Here is a 22,341-nt window from a genome sequence, read left to right on the forward strand (position 1 = left end):
GTAAAATACAGCTAAGAAGATAATACGCAACAAATACTTGAGATCATGCTGGGCAGGGGGGCAATAACTCACTCGAGAAGATTTTTCATTAAAAGTTATTACAGTATTCGAGGTTTTTATTGCATCATAATGGAGTAAACTTTGTTTACCTAAACAAAAATCCTTCAGTGGACCCAGCCCTGAGCCATGTCACCCTCTGATGCTCATTCAAGGCGTCACCTCACCCAGTGACACGATATGATGTCTTGTTCCCAGTAGGGCCCAGGACGCGGAGTCACTATTGTTCCTCCGCAGGCAGTGAGGCCAGGATCTCACCTTGGGAGAGTCTGGGCTCGGACCTCCAGGGAGCAGCTGCCCTGGCATTTTTCTCTTCCCAGCTGGGAATCTGAATGAGTTTCTCCCCAGCTCCTGTGGCAGGTGACCGTCATCCCTGGTCCCAGAGGCAAGGGCAGTGCGGAGCCCCTCCCCCCACCAAACACACACACACACACTTCATTTGCGGAAGTCGCGGAATGGCCAGGATTTTGTCACACCCCCTCCTAAGTGGGACGGGCTTCCAAGTGAACAGCTGGCATTCCTGTGGGGACAGGCCCTATGCGCCCTGAAAGGCCACCCGGGGCAGGGCTGCCTCGCCTCCCTCACCTACGCTCTGCCATCAGCAGCTGTTTGCGACAGGTGCTCGGGCTCTTCACGGCAGATGGTGACCAAAATGGGCCTGTTGGCAGGTTGTACCACACGCCACCCTCCCATCGCACACATTGATGTGCATGCGAACACGCCTGAGCTCTCGGCTTTGTTCTACAGGCGCCTGCCTGGGGTTTCAGGTGACGCTGGGGGCTCATTCCAGAGGACACCCTTGGTCCTCAGGGCCACCCCCTCAGTCTGGGACCCTTCAGCATTTATTTGGCCACAAGACACGAATGGAGCACGTGCCTGCTCCCAGGCACAGCTTTCTGACTCCTCCATTCTAAGACCGCGCATCTCCTCGCCGGTTTGCCCGGGAACGTGGCTGTTCCCCAGGTGCCCCATGACTGCTTGGGCTCAGCCTAGAGACAGAGGGCCTGAAGGCCAAGCTGCATGGCCAAGGTCACAGGCCGCCAGAGGCGGAGGTTGCACTGCACTCTGTGCCTCCATCTGTTTCCCGAGTGCAGCCCTGCAAACGTTGGATGAAGAGACCATGGGAGCAGGGGCTGCTTCACTGTGGACTGGATCCCAGATACACTGGGAGCTTGTCTTCAGAAAATAGCAAGACATGGCTGTGTCCAGTGCCAGGGCGAGTGAGATCTCAAAGCTCATTCCTGGGAGGCAGCCGGTGTGCCCTCCAGAGGACCCCTGCCCTGAGCAGAGTTGCTCCTTCCCTGGCAGTTCCCCCACCCTCTGAGGATCCGGGCATTGCTGGGGCTGCCACCCAGCTCGGCCCACAGCCTCGCAGGAGCCCCGCCTGCGCTGTGTTTGGGCTGCTCATTCCAAACAACTAAGCAGCCAAGGCAACCAGATGAGGTGACATCTGGCTCGAGACTGCTGCCAAGTCACTCCTGTTCCATCCCTGGCAGGAAGGAGGTGAGCTTTTTGTGCCAGATTCTTAAAAAGAGAGAATAAAATGTGTGTTCCACGCCCTGCATTTTTCTTCTTTTTACCCTGACTCCTCAGCTGTCACTTTTCTTTCCCTGGAACTTGGACACCTTAAGGATCCAAAACCATCACTATTTTAGACCAGACTTTAGTGCCTGGTGGTGAATAAGGAAAGCACTGGAGTAAATGATGTGAATGGGGTGGAGTGGCGGAGTTCAGAAGGGAAATGCCCACAGGCACACGCACACATACATGCTCACACACATGCACATGCACATGTTTGTACACGCACACCCACACATGCTCGCGCACACACACACATGCACGCACATGCTCACATACACACATGTTGGATCGTGAGGGACAGAGAGGGCTGTGTACTGAGTGCCATGGGTAAGCTTCTCTGCAGTGTTCGAGTTTCTATTGAACTGAATAGGCTCAGAACACGACAATAGGAACTTAGTATCATGCTTCCTGCTCTTTCCCAGTATGGAGGAGAAAGAGTAATGATTTTCACTGTGTCTGATTCTTTGTAGAGTGTCAGGCACAGCCTGGTGCCTGTGGGCCAGGATGGAACTGGAATCCAGATTCATCCACTTGTGCTGGGTAGGAGAGAGAGGGGATGTATGCACTCAGCCAGGGAGGCTGAGAGAACATCTAGCTGGTGGGCCAGGTATGGCATCCAATACCATAGCAACTTGGTAGCTGTGTGACCTTGGGAAAGTTACCTAATTTCTCTGAGCCTCTGTTAGGCATCTGGAAAATAAGAATAATAGTCTTTTAATAATTGCCTTTTAAACTTTGAACAAATGCCTCTACAAGGTAATATTGTCATTTTAATTTTAGAGATGAGGAAGTTGAAGTACATAAAGGCTAAGTGACTTGGCCAAGGTCATTCAGGTAAGTGGAGTATCCTGACCCAGAAGGGGAGAGGAGGTGGAAGGGGATGCGCAAGAGCAAGCAGGCTAGGACTACCTCAGGAATGTCAGTCAGCAGAATGGGCAGCGAAGCCTAGGGCCCGCTGACGTTACCCCCTCCACGCTGCCACCATGCACTGCTTGGTATCCGCTTTCCCTCTTGGCATCAATTAAGCTGGCAGCCTACGCCCTAACACACAAAAAATGTGTTATTTTTTCACATGTGACCTGTGTCTCCCTGCTCTGTGCTAGTTCCTTTGATTCTTTGAAGTGTGCAGAGGTTTCTTTATCTCTTTGAAACATCTTGTTGTTGGATCTACTTTTGTGGCTAGCGAGAACTCCTTGAAATATATCCAGTTCAAGGAACCAAGGTGAGACTCATGCTGAGAACGGCCTCGAGTCTCGCCTTGTCAGATGTGACATTTGCTTTGTGTCATTTGTGAATGTGATAAACAAGGCATATATTTCACAGTGTAGAGGTGGATGTAACATACCCTTGCTTTCACTGTCAACCTTTCATCAGGTCCCCCTTGGTCCATGGTCAGGATCAGGGTCAGAGTTTAGGGTCATGAAATGAGTCAGCAAGACCGGATGGAGGGCCATGGCAACAGCCAGGCAAGGTCCATGGTGGCTGATGCTGGGAAGTGTCAGTGCGGGTGGGGCGGGTTCTTGCACCATTCAGGATGCAGTGTCACGATTTGCTTGGTAAACATAAATTGTTACAAGACATCAGACAGGAGCGAGTTGACAATAGCAATGAGATATATGGCTTGGGGGACGTGGCTGATGATGTCGTGTTCCAGAAAGGGGACAGGAGAAGATGAATAGCTTTGGGAAGAGAAGAAGAAGAATGGCTCCAATTTTGGATGTGCCAAGGCCGAAGCTTGTGGGGCGAGGGATGAGTGGCAGGTTTCAGTAAGCAGGTAGAGAGAAGGGTCTGGATCCCAGAAAATAGAATCTGAGTCATCATTGGTCTGAACAACACAATACCTGGCATCTTGCTTGCATTTTCATGATCACTATATTTATATTTGAACGCCTGTTCTGCATCCTATGATGATAGCATTCGGAATCCTGATCAGATATCAATTCTGAGAGTTTCGTCCAGGACCACTTAAATCTTTAACCCGTTAAGCGCCCAGCCTGTTTTGTCTTCCGGACGGAAAGTGTAGTGTCAGTCACCGATGACTGACTGGGCGCGTAACGTGTTAAGCTACTCTGGCAATGCAGAGATTCTCTGAGTGGATTAATAGGATGCAAAGAAGAACCAATGGACATGAACTTCTTAGACTTTCAGTAAGAAGCAGTGGATAGGCTGACAATCTTTTACACCAAATTCTCATTTTGGTTCAAGGGTCATCACGAGATCAGGAGCACAGCAGAAGATCTGTGTGGTCACCGACAGGGACCTAGCTTACTGACAGGAACAAAAGCCAGAGATAAATGGCCACATCTCGGGGGGCGGGGGGTGTAAAAAAATCAAGGTTCTTAGGATCATGTCCTTGGACCGGCCTTATTTTGCATCTTTATAGTGATACTCAAAGGGGATATGTAATTTAAACATCCAGGTTTTCAGATGTGTTAGTCTCTTTCATCATATGGAAAGTGGGTCATGTGAGTAAACATTCTGCCATCGGCCCGGTGTATTGTCACACAGTGGACTAAAGTACTTTTTCATTAAGAACGGGCCCCAGAGTTGGACTGCCTGGGTTCAAGTCCTGGCTCCACTCTTCTCTGTGCCGAGTGTCCTCCTTACAGAAACGGGGATCACAGTGGGTCTTTCATCAGGGGGGCTGTTAGGAGTAACGCATCCAGGACGGGCCTGGCCCAGAGTGAGCACTCAGGGAAATTGTCAGCAGCACCTCCTCGCTCCTCTCCATCCCCACCCCTCCCCGATGTGCACGTCCTGTTCCTGGCCTTACAGAGACAGAGATTTTCACTGAGGTCTTAATAGACGTTGATCAAGATATTTCTTCATAAAAAAAAAAAATCAAAGCAACAAAGGCTATCCTCCGAGACCTGTGTCCAGATTCTCCTCAATGGCATGCCAGTCCCATCCCCGCTGTGCAGCTTGTGACATTCAGTACTGGAGTGGGCGGAGAGCGTGGCCACGGGGCACCAGCGCTCTGGTGTGGGACGTCTGCTCCACAGGCTGTGTCTTCATAGTACCCAAGCTCTGCATGACATGTGAACGTGGGTTGTGCTGAGGGAAAACAAGAAAGGGCGACACAAGGGTTCAGTTAGTGAGGCTCTGGTCTTCCCACTTCTCTGGGCACAATCCCTGCCACCTCAAGTCCCGTAGTGTGACATTCCAAGGGGTCCAAGAGTCATAACATCTTCAGAAACAGTAACACAGGGTGAGTTGTGCGACTGAAATGGAACATACTATCTTGAATGTGTAATCTCATCTATTCCTTAAAACAGTGCTGGGAGGTCAGTCTCCTATCCCCATTTTGCAGACGAGAAGGCCCAGCCTCAAGGTCACATGGTTTGGTAGAACCAAGGGTAGAACTTAGACTCCTCTTGTCACGTCCATCTGTGCAGACATGATTTACTTGAGGGCCCCTGGAGGCCTTCTGAGGAAGTTTTGATACTTAGAGATACAAAATGCTCCTTTAAATATAAAGTGCCTTTGTCTTAACTCCAGTTAACATGGACTTACATCACCTCAACTGGTAGCCACACCAATTACATTGCTTTACCAAGTTTAAGTCGTATAATTATCTGATGTTCTTGCCAGCCTCTCTTGAGGGAGTTCCAGTCCTCCCGCTGGTTCTGAGCCTTGAAGAAAATTAAAATTATGCCTTGGCAAAGAGCACCCATAGCCCATTTTTGATTCTTTTTCATTTTCCCATTTTCCCCTCCCATCTTCCCTCCCTCCCTTCCTTTACTCTCTAGAAAAAAATCCTGACTGTACTTCATTGCTAAGAAGCTTAAACAGCCTGAATAGAGACTTCGTTAATCCAGACCCCTCCACCTTATCTCCACTCGGGTTTTACTTTTCCCTTTGTTAACTTATTAGCAATTAGAAAAGCCAAAGTCCAACAACGTTGCCTCTTAGAAGTTGAGATGGTGCTGCCCGAAACCAGGAAGCAGCGTGCCAGTCACCTGCAGCTTCTGGACAGCACGCTGACAGTGCCTCAGGGAAACAGCCTTGCGGGCGTCCCCCACTGACGCACACTGTGCCATTACAGAGCTCAGCGTAAAGGGACAAAAGCTTCCTTTCTTTCTTTCTTTCTTTCTTTCTTTCTTTCTTTCTTTCTTTCTTTCTTTCTTTCTTTCTTTCTTTCACGTCATTTTATATCCTCTACCATGTGAGGCTGGAAGCTAAAGCATTAAAGCAAAACATATCTTAAAGGAATTTTCTCATAGAGCTTATATTTTATTTTATAGTCCTATTTTTAGTTTCCTCTGATGAAAAAAAAAATCCCAATCATTTAATTCTCAGCCCTAGACAAGACAGTGTGAGGTTATCCATATTTCAGCCCTAGGGAGAATTTCTGCTTGCAAGCTGGCCGGCCTGTTTGCAGGTGACAGATGTGACCTACTCCAGGGCAGAGAACGTCTCAAGGGAGCTTTTAATTTCTTAATATTGAAATGAGCACAACTTTTATTGTCTTAATCAGTGGATAAAAAAATAATAAAGTTGCTCAGTCTCATTTTTAAAATTCAGTGTAAGAGGATTTTAAGAAATTGCCATTGCTTTTTAAGCTTCTCTGTTCAGAAGATTCTTCCCGCAGTTGTGAGGATAGATGGTCACAGGGCGGTTCAGTGAGACTTTGCTGAGCTGTTGTGTAGACACTGCCGCTCGGCGGGGAGAAGGTGTGTGCTCAGATGTGTTCAGAGTGGTTGTACTTTGTGTTTGAAGAGAACAGGACTTGTCTTTCATCACTTTGCATGGGCTCAGGCACAGGCGTATCCATTTAAAATTGCAGCAGAATCTTTTAATGCAAACTGCCTTCTTTCAGAATATATGTTGCTTTAGGTTGCATTGAGGAATATTTTTATGAATGAAGAAAGGATTTACTTATGATAATTAATGGGCCTTACAAAGTCATAATGAACATGTTTCAACCATTGCTTGAACAAATAATTTTATGTACAAAAAGCTGATGTGTTACATACAGTCATTCTTGTGTATTTCTTAATTTAATCCAATTTAAAACCACATTTCTTAAAAGGGAAAGTTCCTCAATTGCACGGGCAATGTGTTATTCAATTCTGGTTCCCTGGTACCTTCCACCATGCCTTAAAGGGACACATTAGTGTTTCTTGAACTAAATTGAAAAAGAAAATTGCTTAAGGGGTCATATGTGTTTATGTGTATGAATGTGAATATAGATAGATAGATAGATAGATAGATAGATATTGCATTCAACATAAAATAGAAAGCATTATGTTATAGAGATAAAGCCAAGATACTCAATATCAGTGTCTCTCTGCAGAGGTTATGCATTCAAAATTATTGTCAAAATTATAAAGAATTGTCAAAACTCAACAATAACAGCAAATTAATTTAAAGATAGGTAAAAGATTTGAACAGAGATGTCACCAAAGAAGATATACAGAAGTGAAATAAGAACATTAGAAGATGCATAGCAGTATCTGTCATTAGGAAAATGCAAATTACAACCACGTTGAAAGACAGTTACCACACACCAGTTACAATGGCTAAATTAAAAATAATAAGTGCTGACAAGGATGCAGGGCAAACAGTGCTAGTGGGAATGTAAAATGGTACACCAGTTTGGGAAACCATTTGGAAATGTCTCATCAGATTGAATATGCATTTGCCATGTGACCCAGCAGTCCAACTCCTAAATGTTTACCTAAGAGAATGAAGATTTATGTGCACACAAAAACCTATACCGGAATATTTATAGCAGCTTTATTCATAATAGCCCCAAACTGGAAACAACCCTGATGTCCTTCAGTTGATGAATGGACATCCAAACTGTGCTGTGTATTCACCCGAGAAGGCCCTAATATCTCACCTCTAGCTGACTTTGAGGCCCTGCGCAGGCAAAGAGAAAAAGATTAGGCAGAGCTAAAAGCTCCTGTAGCCATAAGGCTCTATGTTTGCTCCAACGTTCACACAGAGCTAGAAGGTGGGAGACATTGCTTCACCGTATGTAAGGAACCCTGCCTATTTGCTAACCGTGTGGAGATGTTAGTGTCCACATGTAAAAGGGAAAACAAACTTTACAGAATTAGCCTAAAAGTCACTAACCAGTGAACAGCAGCAGCAGCAATAACAAACCGATTTTCAGATTTACATCATATAATTTTAAATGTCCAGTTTTCAAGAAAAATATTATGAGACAAACATGGAAGTACAGCTTACTAGACAAAGACTTTATTTATTTATTTATTTATTTTTAAATATATTTTATTGATATTTTACAGAGAGGAAGGGAGAGAGATAGAGAGTTAGAAACATCGATGAGAGAGAAACATCGATCAGCTGCCTCCTGCACATCTCCTACTGGGGATGTGCCCGCAACCCAGGTACATGCCCTTGACCGGAATCGAACTGGGACCTTTCAGTCCGCAAGCCGACGCTCTATCCACTGAGCCAAACCGGTTTTGGCGACAAAGACTTTAAATCAGCTGTTATAAACTGATATAAGCTATTATGCTGGAAGAACTAAAGGGAACCATGTCTAAAGAATTAAAGAAAAAGCGAGAACAGTGTCTCACCAAATAAAGTGTATCAATAAAAAGATAGACATTACTTTTAAAAAAAGAACAGAATAGAAATTCTGGACTAAGTAGAACAAAAACACACAAACCAATCACTAATTGGGCTGTTTTCAGAAGAAAAATGAGGAAGAGGAGGTAAGTTCATTGAGATTATTCAGCCTGAAGGACAGAAATGGAAGGAAATAGTGGTATTTGTTTCTTTATAGTGTGATAAATAAAATCCAATAAAACAGTTATCTGGGGGGGGGGGGAGCACAATTTAGAAAAGGCTCTGGAACTCAAGGCTCAAAGGAAAGAACATGTTTAACAGGAGGGCGAGCCCCTAGCTTAACTTCTCATTTTACAGTTGAGGAAACTGAGGCCCAGATGGTAGAAAACTGCCCAGTGATGGACATGGATGTCTGCCTGCTCCTCAGTTGCAGTGAGGACCGTCCCAGTGGACCCCAGACCACCCCAGTTTTAGCACTGACAGTGCCGCATCCTGAGCAGCCCCCTAGTCCGGGCAGGTCACGACCGATGGCCACTCTGTCTGCAGTTCAAATCCGGATGAATCCCTGAGACTTGGGCATGAAGGAGAAATGGTGGCATTCAGAAAAGTTCCTTTTCCTCGCAGAATTCAGTGCACTAAACTGAAGCCGCTGGCATTTTGCTTTAAGTCCCTTTCTATTGAACCTTTCAGAATGAAGGAGCTTTCCTCTTTATGTAATCTGCATTTCATCCCCAAGGTGAACGCCAGTGTCCTTGGCTTCCTCTGGAAAGTGACAAGTAGGTTCCTTTGTATACTAAATGCGAAGGATATAACAAAAACAGCTGATGGTTTTTTACTTCAGATATGAAAAATAAGTTAATTGATTACAGATATGAAAAAGCAATTATCACCCTTAGAGCTATATACATAGCTCGAGAGAGAGAGAGAGAGAGAGAGAGAGAGAGAGAGAGAGATTGATTTTCTATAAAAATGAAAGCCATGAAAAGAAAACTCATATAGGGAACGTCATTGGAATTCTTTTTCAGAACCACAGTCCTCAAAGGAAAGATCAAATCCAGAGAAAGCAGCAGCCCTTGAGTGTGTGATTGACATTAGTATCTCATGGGTGCAGGAAGCACTGTGAAGCCAGAGCAAATGGGCAATGGCACCTTCCAGCCATGCAACCTGACCTCTGGGGGGAGGGCAGGGGATGCTGGTGACCACTAAGGCCATCTACCACATTGGTTGCCTGGGGCAGAGCTTCTCAAATTCTAACATGCACTTGGATTGCCTGGAGATGATTGTAAAAAAAATAGATTCTGATTCAACAGGTTTGGAGAGTGGCCCCATTTTGCATTTCTGACAAGCTGACGGCCCATTGTCCACACTGAGGAGCTAGGGTGAAGCTCCAAATCTTTACTGGCCACACTGCCTGCCCCTGCCCCCTTCTCTGCTTGTAGCTATCATTCTGTGTTGCAAACCAAGAAAAATACCCTTGCCAGTCCGAAGGCACTTGTGATTTACCTCGAGGGTGAGGGGGACACAGAGCAATGGGTAACGAAAGCTGCAGAATCTGGGAAGGGCAGAGTGCAGGGCCACGCCACTGCCCCGAGAAGCCAAAAGCATTCCATTTAGAGGCCACCATTTGCATTAGCAGGTTCTGTTAATGGATCCAATTTGATCTAACTGTGTCACCTCTTTTTCTACTCTACCTCCCTTCGTCCCACAAAGCTGTGAAGGGTCAGTGCCCCTCCGACTGGGCCCCATAGAGGCCACGGCCCCCTTTGGGCACTGTTCTTCCGCTCGCCCTGATTTGTTGCCCTTGCTGTGCCCACTGTTCCTGATGACTTATAGGGGTGATCCTGTGGTTCCGAGCCTGGAGCTCCTGTAGTTCCAGAATTCATCGTGGGCGGGGCAGACCTGCTTCCTGCACACCTGCCGTTTTGTGGGTGCTCTGGGCCGTCCTGAACTGGATTCACATGAGCCTCAGCTCAGCTCAGAATAGATGGTGTTTTTCTGTCTGGTGGTTTTCTTTAAAAGCCATGCCAGTCATTTTATGTCCTTTCCCAGAAGTTCTGATTGATGGCAATCTGGTCAGCCAGAAGCTGCCAGTGGAATAAAACTGCTGACTTGGGCACTGGCCTTGGCTGAGCTTATTAAGCTTCAACGGTGTGTGCATGTGCGTATGTGTGTGTGTGCATGTGTGTGTGCATGTGTGTGTGTGCTCAGGATAGAAACAGAGCATGGAATTCCATGCCGTTGGATCTGGGAGGAACTGAAGGGGTCTTTCAGTTCCCACAGGGAAAGGAGGACCCAAGGAATGGGCTATGCCCGGTACATGCTCCCTGCTGCCGCCACTAGAGGGCGCAGTGAGCAACAGAATATCTGCCTCCTGCTTCCTGCCCCACAGCCTTTGTCTCTAAGGCAGGCCTGGTTGGCCCCTGGGCAACAGTTTCAGGTGGAGTTCTTAAAAGTCAGACCCCAATTTTCTGTGGTTTGAATCGTAATTCGGATTTCAGTTCATGGAAACACATTTCTCACCGTTAAAATATTTTTCAAAAGTGAGCCTAAAATAAAATGAAACACACATTTATACTTTATGAATAATTATCTAAAAACCCAACATCAAATAAGGCTAAAAATTCCTTGAGTGGTGGAGGAGGTGGGGTTAGCCTGGCCTAGACATAATGAGGCTTTAAAACACATGAATCTGATGAGTTGGCACTTGGATCCCTTCTCCCACTCCTGCTGGCTTTCCCATTGGCAGCACAGCCGTTTCTCTGGTGTGGGGCTTCGCTGTGCTTGAATTAGTCGTCTCTCTTTTTTTGTATAATTTTATTGATTTTTTACAGAGAGGAAGGGAGAGGGATAGAGAGTTAGAAACATCGATGAGAGAGAAGCATCGATCAGCTGCCTCCTGTAGACCCCCTACTGGGGATGTGCCTGCAAGCAAGGTACATGCCCTTGACCGGAATCGAACCTGGGACCCTTCAGTCCCCAGGCCGACGCTCTATCCAGTGAGCCAAACCAGCTAGGGCAGTCATCTCTCTTAACAACGTCCAATTAGATATGCCTGCATGTTTCCAGAACCCAGTGAATGGGCAATGGGCAGTGGTCATGATGGCTTTGGACTTGGTGGTCCTTTCTGAAGATTCTGAATACTGGGCCATGGCTGGTGTAGATGGAGGCTTACATAAGGAGGGCGAGATGGATGGGCCAGCTTTCCTCCAACCTGGGGCATGATGGGAAAGGGAGCCAGTACTGTTGTGTAGTTACAGTATGCCAGGTGCTATGCACTTTTTATGCTTTATCTTGGATTCTCACAATAGCACAGTGAGCTGGGTGTTGTGCCCATTTTACAGACAGAAAACCTGCTTCCAGAGCGAAAATGATAAGAGAAAAAAGCCATAAGAGGCGTCCTGGGCCTATCTAAGACAGAGTGAGGTAAAGTATGTGAGAAAAGCATGACTGATTCCATGAGGTGACCTTCCAGAGATATCTGAACCAGGTGGCACAGCCTGTAACATCAGCAAGAAAAAGTATGCCACAATCAAGACGTCAATAAAAAGGGGAGGGTAGAAGAGTGGGGGTGGGGCATTAGGCCCAGATCAGCTCTTCCCCTGGAGCTGTCCTGGCTGAGGAGCCTGGCGGAGAAGGGGCTTGAGGGGCTGGCTCTGTGTGGGGACGGACCCAGCCTGGAGAGGTGGAGGACAGGCTCTGGGGAGGGGAGGACAATGCAAAACTGGCCATCACAGACAAGATCTAAATAAGCAGAAAGGGCCGGGAAGGGGCCCTGGGTCCCTGGCGCTGCATCCCGCTGCGTGTGTCTGAGCAACAGGTCCTGGGAGGTGGCTGAGGGGAGTGACTTCCTCTTGTCAAGTGAGAAAACAGATGCCAGGCTGCGGGGAAGAAGGGAACATAGAGACCAGGGGGGATTTTTCCTCTGCCTTCTTGCTCTTCTTTCATATCCGGTTTCTTCGGTGCATGTTTGTCCCCCTGCCCCGTTTTAGAGCCACAGCTCTGTGCTGAGTGGCGGCCTCAGCCTGGAGTTGGTGGACTGCAGTGTGGACTGCAGGCCTGGGGGCTCCAGCTTGTGTCTGCCACATGGACAAGGCCTGTCCAGAATGTCCCAGGTGAAGGGGAGGTGGAGGAGGGCAGCATAGCCCTGTTTCTGTGGATTTTCATCACTGTGGATGGTGTTTTCCTCTTAAATAAAAGTGAATTGTCTGCCATCTTGTGGCAGAGACCTGGTACTGCCTGGGCCCCGCCTTCAGGCCTCCCTTCCCATTGCTTTCCCCAAAGCAATGCTGACCCTCTGGGCTTGTGGGGGTGGGGGTGGGGGGGGTGGGGGGGCTCAGTGAGAGCTGATGTGGGGAGGAGGAGGGAGCCTGGCAATTTTGGCAATAGCGTCACAGACCACAGGCGCCAGTCTCAGGTAGAGAAGCTTCTGGGAAGGCCGTCCTTGTTGGTACAGGGAGGACTGCTGTCTGTGAAAGGGAAGTTCATCCCGAGGGCAGTGCCTGAGGAGGTGACCCCCAAGGAGGACAGAGCCCTGGTGAGGCAGGTGAGCAGAGAGGTGGGCAGACCTGGGAGCCAGCCATGGCCCTGAGGATGATGGAGACAGTGGAGGTTAGAGGATCTCAGCAGTGTAGCCAGAGTGGGGGAAATTCTGAGGTCAGTATCTAATGTCATGCAGAATGTCATGGAAGACTCATGTCAGTGTTTGCCGAGAGTCTGGGGTAGGAGCTGGAGGGGCACAACTCCACATGGCTGTGCCTGCAGCAGTGTGAGTGGAGGAGCTCAGAGTAGAGGGGAGCATCTCCCATGGCTGTGCCTGCAGCAGTGTGAGTGGAGGAGCTCAGAGTAGAGGGGAGCACCTCCATGGCTGTGCCTGCAGCAGTGTGAGTGGAGGAGTTCAGAGGGGAGCATCTCCCATGGCTGTGCCTGCAGCAGTGTGAGTGGAGTTCAGAGGGGAGAGGAGCACCTCCATGGCTGTGCCTGCAGCAGTGTGAGTGGAGGAGTTCAGAGGGGAGCACCTCCATAGCTGTGCCTGCAGCAGTGTGAGTGGAGGAACTCAGAGGGGAGCACCTCCATAGCTGTGCCTGCAGCAGTGTGAGTGGAGGAGTTCAGAGGGGAGAGGAGCACCTCCATGGCTGTGCCTGCAGCAGTGTGAGTGGAGGAACTCAGAGGGGAGCACCTCCATAGCTGTGCCTGCAGCAGTGTGAGTGCACAAGCTCAGAGGGTATCCCTGGGTTGCAGACCTAGTGAAGGTGTGAACTGCACTTGTAAATCCCAAATCCTCAGGAACCAACCTTTTATTTGGAACTTGGGTACAGCTCCAAGAAATAAGAGAGGATTTTAAATCCGCCCTAAACAGTCCCTGGTTCTCTGAAGTTGGGCCAGGAATGCCAAGTCCCAACCTTGCATCCTTTTCTCCCCACAAGCTCTCAGCCTGGACACCCCACAGACCTTGTGCTTATCATCGTCACCAGGATCCTCCCTGCCACAGCCACCTCCTGTCCCGAAGGCATCCTTCGGTGGCATTTCTTCATGTGCAAATACTAGTGATAAATTAAGTGACTGTGTTGCCACTGTACACATTGGCGCTGATCCATTTTCCATCACAATGAGGTCCTTCCCAACTCTAACTCTGACCAGGACAGTTAGGCCATCCCAGCTCCTCATTCTCACTGACGTTCTGCGTCCAGAAAACAACACAGGCAGCAAATGCTGAGTTAGCCGGCGGTCAGTCACGGAGGCAGAGAGCATGTGAGGTTTTTGGAGCAGATGGGTTTTGAAAATGGAAGCTGGTGCTTCTAGAATCATTAGAAGGGCCGTTGGCGTGAAGGGAAAGGCACCCCAGGATGTCAGGATATCAGGAAGTTACAGAAATCGCTAGAAACGATTGCCGATGACGCTACCTGTCAGCATGGGAGTGGACAGCTCTCAGGAGGAGCTGGCAGTCTGAGGTGCTGTCTGGGTGTCCCTGTGCCCATCCTCGCAGCCGCACCCTGAGAGCAGTGGCTTCTCCCTGGACCTGGCCTGCCAGGTCCCACCAGTGCCTCTCCCATAAGTGGCATGTAAACCCGAGTGCTGTGGCAATAGAACCGGGGCATGGAGTTGCCAAGCTTCCAGCCGATGCGATGCCAGTGAGCCGAGAATGCCCATATCTGACACACACTGTTAAAGATAGACGATGATAATAGAACTTCCTTCAGATGGCGGTTGTGAGGCTCATGTGAAGCCTCAGTGCAGAGTGCGGCATATGGCGAGCCCTTGATAATTGCTGGTTTACAAAAAAGTGTCAAAACTGAAATCAGAATGGCTGCTCGTTGTTATTTCTAACCCCTGTAAGGAGCCTGGCTGCTCCTGAGCGGTGGGGTCCTGCTGCCGGCTGTGGCGAGGATGCTGCCTCTCCCCATCCGGCCTGCTTGTCAGGTCCTCACTGGGCTGGGAGGAGGTTCCGGAGAAAGGTGCAAGTTCTCAGGGGAAAACTGTGGCAGGGAATCACGCTGAGTTTTAATATGGGATTCCCGACACTCTGCAGATGTGAGGACTGATGGACAGTCAGAGATGGGTCAGTCCCCTTATGGAAGCACAAGCCCCAGGCCCCGCCTGGCACCCCTGTCCAGAATGGGATCCGAGAAGCTGGGGCCGGGTCTCTGTAGCCTTGTGCTCAAATGCTGCAGGCAGCCGGGAGCAGGAAGAATTGGGGCACAGCTGAAATCCAAGCGGGAAAGCAAACAGCTAAGATCCATGGGGAACAATGTCTGTTTCTTAATCCGTCTCCTGCCCCAAATAGGTCCGCTCTCCTCCCCCAACTTGTGTTGACGTGTCTGTTTCTTCCCCTGGCAGCGGTGCCACCAGGCCTTCAACTAGGTCAGGGGCAGTCATGAGCCCACACAGGCCCTCAGGCCACGTCCTCCCCTCACCCCGCTCTCCAGGCTTCCTGGCCTGGAGTCACAAAGCCTGGACCCCAAGTGACCTCCTGCTGCTCAGGGCATCCTGGCCAGGCCCCTGCTCCCTAGAACCACAGGGAGCGAGTGGGGGGTCCTGTGAGGTGGCAGGGGCCGTGAGCTGGAGGCAGAGGGCAGCTCTGGGTGGTGCTGCAGCCCTCCCTGCCCTGTTCTGCAGGTGCCCCTTCATCCCCCCCTGCAGCCCTGCTGAGTGCCCTCGGAGACCCCCATTCTTCCAGGGCAGCCAGGGAGCCACTCGCCCCTGCTGTTTCCCCTGGGAAATCAAGAATGATATAGTTTGCCCAGAATAACTCAGCTGGGAAGTGGCAAAGCCCAGGCCCACAAGCACCAACTGCTCATCCCTAGCCACCGGTGTCGGCCTTCCTCCCAGCCCGTGTGTCCCTCCCTGTGTCTCGGGACCATCTCTGCCCAGGATCAGGTCCTGATGGTGCCTTTCTCCCCACAGGTCCTGTCAAAGAATGGCTACGGCCCGATCACGACCGACATGCGGGAGGGACAGATGTTCTACTACGCCGAGGATTACCACCAGCAGTACCTGAGCAAGAACCCTGACGGCTACTGCGGCCTGGGGGGCACCGGGGTGTCCTGTCCGCTGGGCATTAAAAAGTAACATCTCCCCATGTGGCTGGCCCTCGAAGTCACAGCAAACGCTTCAGACAAATTGGGCAGTTCTGTGCTTCACATCACTGGCTTTTAGAAACACAGGAAGCAAAGAGGGCTTGGTAAACACCTGGTTTATTGAGGTGTGATTTACATGAAGCGCCATGCCAAGTTGCTAACACGTAATTTATCTCCTAATCAGCTGTGGTGGGAGTAGAGCTGTGAAATTCTTTGGATCATTTGGGGTCTGAATGAGGATAATGAATACTCTGTTCACTTTTTTCCTGCTGTGGTGCCTGCCATGGAAGCCAGGGAAGGAGGGGGAGACGTTGGGCCGGATGGGGCATGCTGGAAATCCTCCATCTGAGCCTAGGCCCCTCACACACCCTGCGCCCTCCAGTGCCTTAAAATTCGCAAACATTTATAGCCTCAACGAATCATTCCCTGAAATACTTTGCTCTCTGGCCTTGCACATGTGTAAGGCGCGTTCTCTCTCCTCGGCCCTCCTGCGGCAGAGAACATGGGTGTGAGCTTGATGAATTCTAATGCGCTGCTTACAGCTATGAGAATTGCTTGTTCTAATAAAGGCTACAATCTAATAATACAAACTGAGTGATGTCTCATCTGTCTTTTGCTTGTTCGGGTAGGATATTCCTAAGCATTGTAAGATAAAGGCCTGAGTCATTCTTCCCCAAATGGGAAATAAGATTGAAATTTTCAGAAAACATGTACACCTCTGGCTCCTTGCAACTTTAGTAAGAATAAATGGTTTTCACATACATGATACCACTATCACATTGGAGACTATGCTAGTTCAGAGTCTTTATACTCAAGACAAGAAGAGGTGGGGGCCTGAGCAGTAACCACGTAACCACATGAATAAATAAGACAATTGTGGACTCTGAGAAGCGACATGGAGGTGATTGGTAGCAGAAGGTCGTAAGTTGTGTCTGAGGTTGTCGCCTCGAGGGCTGTCTCACCCACACTGGTCAGTGGAGGCCTCTGTGCGGTGTGAAGCCTAAGTGAGAACTGAATGATCTTAATGCTGCAAAGGAGACATGGAAACGCAGGTTGTGGGAGGAGTGCAGAGCTATGTGGGGCAGAAGACGGATTAGGAAATAGACATTCCTCCCCATGGATCTTAGTCTGTCTCTTTCTTTTCCCTCTGGGATTTCTGCTGTGCCCTAAGCACAGATATTCCTGATCACCGTCAGCACCCCCACTTTGGTTACTGGAAGGAAATGCCTTCTAAATAGAACCACCAGGACATACAAATGGCGAAGACAGGGAGGAATGTGTAGTGATGCAGAAACAAAAAGGCCAGGGCTGGAATAGTGTGAATTCATAAGGGTGGCGCCCCCATAATGGGAGCTCCCTCGCTTGGTCATGTGAGGACACAGCTCAGAGGCTGCTGTCCACCCTCCAGGAAGCAGGCTCTCACCAGACACCAGACCTGTTGGCACCTTGATCTTGGATTTCTCAGCCTCCAGAACTGTGGGAAATAAATGTTTGCTACTTAAACCACCTAGTTTATGGTATTTTTGTTATAGCAGCTCAAGCTGACTAAGACAGTGGCCTGTGCTGATATCTTTTTGTTCCTCCAGATCCAGACTCAACACTTCTTCATTTTATCTTGCTCTGTGTCCTGTGACTCCTGAAGGGGCTCTAACTCTAGGCTTCCTTGCTCTCTTGCTCTAATCTGGCTCTGGCCGGATTATGTAAAACGGGGCACTAGCAGCAGATTGTGGGAGGGAGAGGAGTTCGGTCACAGGATGTGCTCTCCTGCAGGACCCCATGGGTTGGCTGTCTGTGGGTGGTATACGCTCCATACTGAAGCTCATTGTGACCTACAGCACCATCGTTTGGGGGTTTACCTAAGCCCTGTTCACTTTGTACCTGTTCTCTGTATGAAGGACCTCTCCTTCAGTATCCAGTTTGAATGTTCCATCTGTTTCCTGACAAGGCCTTCATAGACACAAATAGGGAAGGTAAACGTTCTTCCATAATTACTTCCAAAAATTACTATAGGAAGATGCTGTTGTCTGTGTTCATGTCAATTAAGGAAAGGTATTTTAAAAATACTATATTATGTAGAACCACAGGTTTTAGAGATAAAACGGGTTTTATAGATGATTTTATTATTTTTCCCTTTCTTTTTTAATCTTTATTGTTGAAAGTATTACATATGATCCTCCTTCCCCCCATTAACTTCTTCCAGCCTCCTGTCCCCCCGCCCCAAGGCCCTCACCACCCCATTGTCTGTATCCAGGGGTAATGCATATATGCATACAAGTTCATTGGTTGATCTCTTCCCACCCACCCTCCCCTGCTTTCCCTCTGTGGTTCAATAGTCTGTTCATGCTTCTATGTCTCTGGGTCTGTTTTTGTTCATCAGTTTATTTGGTTCATTAGATTACACATATGAGTGAAATCATGTGATACTTATCTTTCTCTGACTGGTTTATTTAGATTAGCATAATAGTCTCCAGGTCCCTCCATGCTGTCTCAAAGGGCAAGAGATCCTTCTTTTTTACAGATACATAGTATTCCTTTGTTTTTTTAAATTTCACTTTCCAATCATTCACTGCCAGTTTATACAAACACAGTTGATTTTTGCACATTAATTCTGTATGCTGTCACCTTGAAAAACTCATTAATTCTTGTTTCTTTTTTGTTTCTATGGGATTTTCTATATAGAAGATCATGTCATCAGCAATAGAGACAGTTGTACTTCTTTATTTTTCATCTGTATGCCTTCCCTCCCCACTTTTCCTTATGCAGAACTTGATCTCCTGTATGATGTGGAATGGAAGTGATAAGAGCATTCATCCTTGACTTGGGGAAGTTTTTCATCATTAAATATCATGATAGTTAGATATTTCATACAAATTCTTTGTCAAGTCTCCTATTCCTAGTTAGCAGAAAGTTGTGCTTTTTAAAAAAAATATATATATTTTATTGATTTTTTACAGAGAGGAAGGGAGAGAGATAGAGACTTAGAAACATTGGTGAGAGAGAAACATCGATCAGCTGCCTCCTGCACATCTCCCACTGGGGATATGCCCACAACCCAGGTACATGCCCTTGACCGGAATCGAACCTGGGACCCTTCAGTCCACAGGCCGACGCTCTATCCACTGAGCCAAACCGGTTTCGGCTGTTGTGCTTTTTTAAAATATAAATCAGGAATATATGTTGGATTTTGACAATGATATTTTGAAACTGGAAGATGATCATATGGATATTGTTTATTAGTCTGTGAATATGGTGAATTACATTGATTTTTAACTTGTTAACCTTTTTTTCGTGGGATAAATCTATTTGCTCATGATATAGATCCCTTTTATATAATGTTGAACTTGATCTGCTAAAATTTCCTTAAGAACTTTTGCTTTCATGTATATGAGGGATATTGGTCTGAGTTTTCTTGTAATGTCTTTGTCTGATTTGTGGTATCAAGTTAATGCTGGCCTCACAGAATCATTTGGGAGTCATTCCCTCTTCTTCAGGTTTCTAGAAAAGTGAGTTAGAATTGATATGAGTTTTTCTTTAAATATTTCATAAAATTTGCCAGTGAAAACATCTACATTTTTAGTTTTCTTTGTGAGAGGGTTTTTCATTGCAAATTCAATTTGTTTAACAGACATAGGGCTATTAAGATTATCTATTTCTTCGTGAATGAGCTTTGCTAGTTTTTGTTCTACATGACATTTATCTATCTTATTTATTGACATAATAGTCCCTTCTCTTCTTAATAACCATAGACTCTCTAATGATGTTACTTCTCTCATTCCTGGTAGCAGTAAATTGTTTCTTCTCTGTTTTTCTAGTCATTCTTTCTACTGGCTTATCAATTTTCCTGATCTTCTGACTGAACCAACATTTGGACTCATTGATTTTTCTCTGCAATATTTCCTGTCCAATTGATTTCTGCTCTGATCCTTAAAATTGTATTCATTCTGCTTACTTTAGCTTTGCTTTTCTCTCCATTTTACTGACCTCTATGTGGAAGCTAATATCATTGATTGGAGACTCTTTTCCTTTCCTCAGATAGGTATTTAGTGTTGTAAATTTCCTTCTGCTACCTTTGTGGAACCTCACAAGTTTTATATACTATGTTCTCAAGTTTCACTTAGATAACAATTCTTTTAATTTTTCTTTTTGATGTTTTTCTTTTACGTATGAGTTATTTAAAAGTGTGTTATTTAGTTTCCAACTATTTGGAGGTTTTCCAGAGATCTCTTATCAGTTTCTAATTTCATTCCATTATCCAAAATCATACGTTATATACTCTGAATGCTTTTGAAATTATTGAGGCTAATTTTACAGCTCAGAATATGGTTCATTGTAAAGGTCATGAGTGCACTTGAGAAGAATATATATTTTGCTGTTGTTGGGTGAGGTGTTCTATAATTGACAATTATTCAAGTTGGTTGATTATGTTGTTTAAGTCTTCTTAATTTTTTACTGACATTCTGTCTACTTTTTCCATCAATTACTGAGAGAGCAGTGTTGAAATATCCTGCTGTAATTGTGCATTTGTCTTGTCTATTTCTCCTTGCAGTTTTGCTTCATGTATTTGAAAATTCTGTGCTAAGGGCATAAACATTTTAAATTTTTATATTCTTTTGATGAGTGGACTTTTTTATTAAAAATTATCTTTTATCCCTGGAAATATTCTTTATTCTGAAATCCACTCTGTTTTAGATGAATATAGTTACTCCAATTTTCTTCAGATTCATGTTCACTGTATATATAACTTTACCTCATTTCACTTTCAATCAATTTGTATCTTTATACTTAAAGTGAGTGGGTATGCAGCATATAGTTGAGTTGTGCTTTTTAAACTAATCTGACTTTCTGACTTTAATTGGGGTGTTTACACCATTAAATTCGATGTGATGATTTATATGGTTAGGTTTAAATATTCTATATTTTCATTTGTTTTCTACTTGTCCTACCTGTTCTTTGTTCCTGTTTTCATTTTTTCTCACTTCTTTCTTTTAGGATATTGAATATTTTTGTTCCACTTTATCTCCTAAGATATATGGCTATTACCTACATATCATTGTTGTATTATCTTAGTATTACTTTGAGGTTTATAGTAAACATCTTTATCATCATCTACTTCATTGTTATTGCATCACTTAAATGTATACTAAAAGTACCTTCGAACAATATAGTTCCATACTTCTATTTTGGTCATTGTGCTATTATTATACACTAGAGGCCCAGTGCACGAATTCGTGCACGGGTGGGGTCCGGCCAGCCCAGCCCCAATTGGCACAGATGAGGGCTATGCCTGTCGGGAGGAGACGACAGGAGGTTGGCTAGCAGTCCTTGCCCCTGATTGGGGTGGAGGGACAGATTGGGGGCAGGGCTGGCTGGGGGGAGAGGCTGCGGGCCAATTGGAGTGGTGGGGGGCCCATCGGGGGCAGGGGCGGCTGAGGGGAGGGGCTGCAGGAGGTTGGCCAGCCAGCCCCACCCCCTATTGGGGTGGGGGGGCTATCAGGGGTGGGGCTGGCCAGGGGGAGGGGCCACAGGGGTTGGCTGACTGGTGCCACTCCCAGATCCAGCCAGTTCGCTGGCCGCAGTAGGCATTATAATGACCGGTCATTCTGGTCATTACAGCATTCTGGTTGCTGGCTTTATATATATATAGATTTTATTCTATGCATATTATAAACTCCCTAATACATTCTTATAATTTTTGTTTTAAGCAGTCAATTATTTTCTATTTAAATAATAAGAAGAAATATTTTCTATTTACCCACGTAGTTACCATTTCTAGTGTCCTTCATTCCTTTGGTTGATTCACATTTCCATCTGGTATTATCTTCTTTCTGCTTGAATGACTTCCATTAGCATTTCTTGTAGTGCATTTCTGCTAGTGATGAATTTGTGCAGCTTTTGTATGTCTGAGAACACCTTCATTCCTGGGTTCATGAAACATATTTTTGCTGTATGTAAAATGCTACAGTGACATTTTTTCTCCAGAAATATATAAAGATGTTGCTTTAGTGTCTGTTTTTTGTTTGTGTTGTTTCCAATGAAAAAAAATCTATCATTCTGTGAACATGATTCTTTTCCACTCATTTGTTTGCTTTTAAGATTTTCTCTTAGTTGCCAGTTTTAAGTTTGATTATTGTAGAGTGTAAAATTGTGTTCCCCCCCCCGCCCCCAATAAAATGTGACCTTATTTGTAAATAGAGTCCTTGCAGATGTCACCACGTTAAGATGAGGTCATGCAAAAACTAACACCATTTCCCCTAAGAACAGGAACAAGACAGGGATGCCCCCTCTCACCACTCCTGTTCAACATAGTACTGGAAGTGTTAGCCATTGCAATTCGGCAAGAAGAAGAAATAAAAGGCATCCAAATTGGAAAAGAGGAAGTAAAACTGTCCTTATTTGCAGACGACATGATATTATACATACAAAACCCTAGAGATTCCATCAAAAAGCTACTAGACTTAATACATGAATTTGGCAATGTAGCAGGATACAAAATTAACCCCAAGAAATCTGAGGCATTTCTATACACCAATAGTGAACTTTCAGAAAGAGAGATTATAAAAACAATCCCGTTTACCATTGCACCGAA

The 22,341-nt window shown here is 46.4% G+C and overlaps 1 protein-coding gene across 3 annotated transcripts in view; it reads left to right on the plus strand.

The window, feature by feature from the left end:
* MSRA (methionine sulfoxide reductase A) overlaps positions 1-16,345 on the plus strand; it is a 397,828-nt gene extending 381,483 nt beyond the window's left edge. For all 3 annotated transcript variants that reach the window (XM_059697595.1, XM_059697594.1, XM_059697596.1), the window contains one exon: positions 15,583-16,345. In XM_059697595.1, the coding sequence (XP_059553578.1) occupies positions 15,583-15,747 (165 nt within the window). In that variant the 3' untranslated portion in view covers positions 15,748-16,345. The remainder of the gene's footprint in view (positions 1-15,582) is intronic.
* The last annotated feature ends 5,996 nt before the right edge of the window (positions 16,346-22,341 follow it).

The sequence above is a fragment of the Myotis daubentonii genome, chromosome 5, assembly GCF_963259705.1.
Source record: "Myotis daubentonii chromosome 5, mMyoDau2.1, whole genome shotgun sequence".
In the NCBI taxonomy this organism is placed as follows: domain Eukaryota; kingdom Metazoa; phylum Chordata; class Mammalia; order Chiroptera; family Vespertilionidae; genus Myotis; species Myotis daubentonii.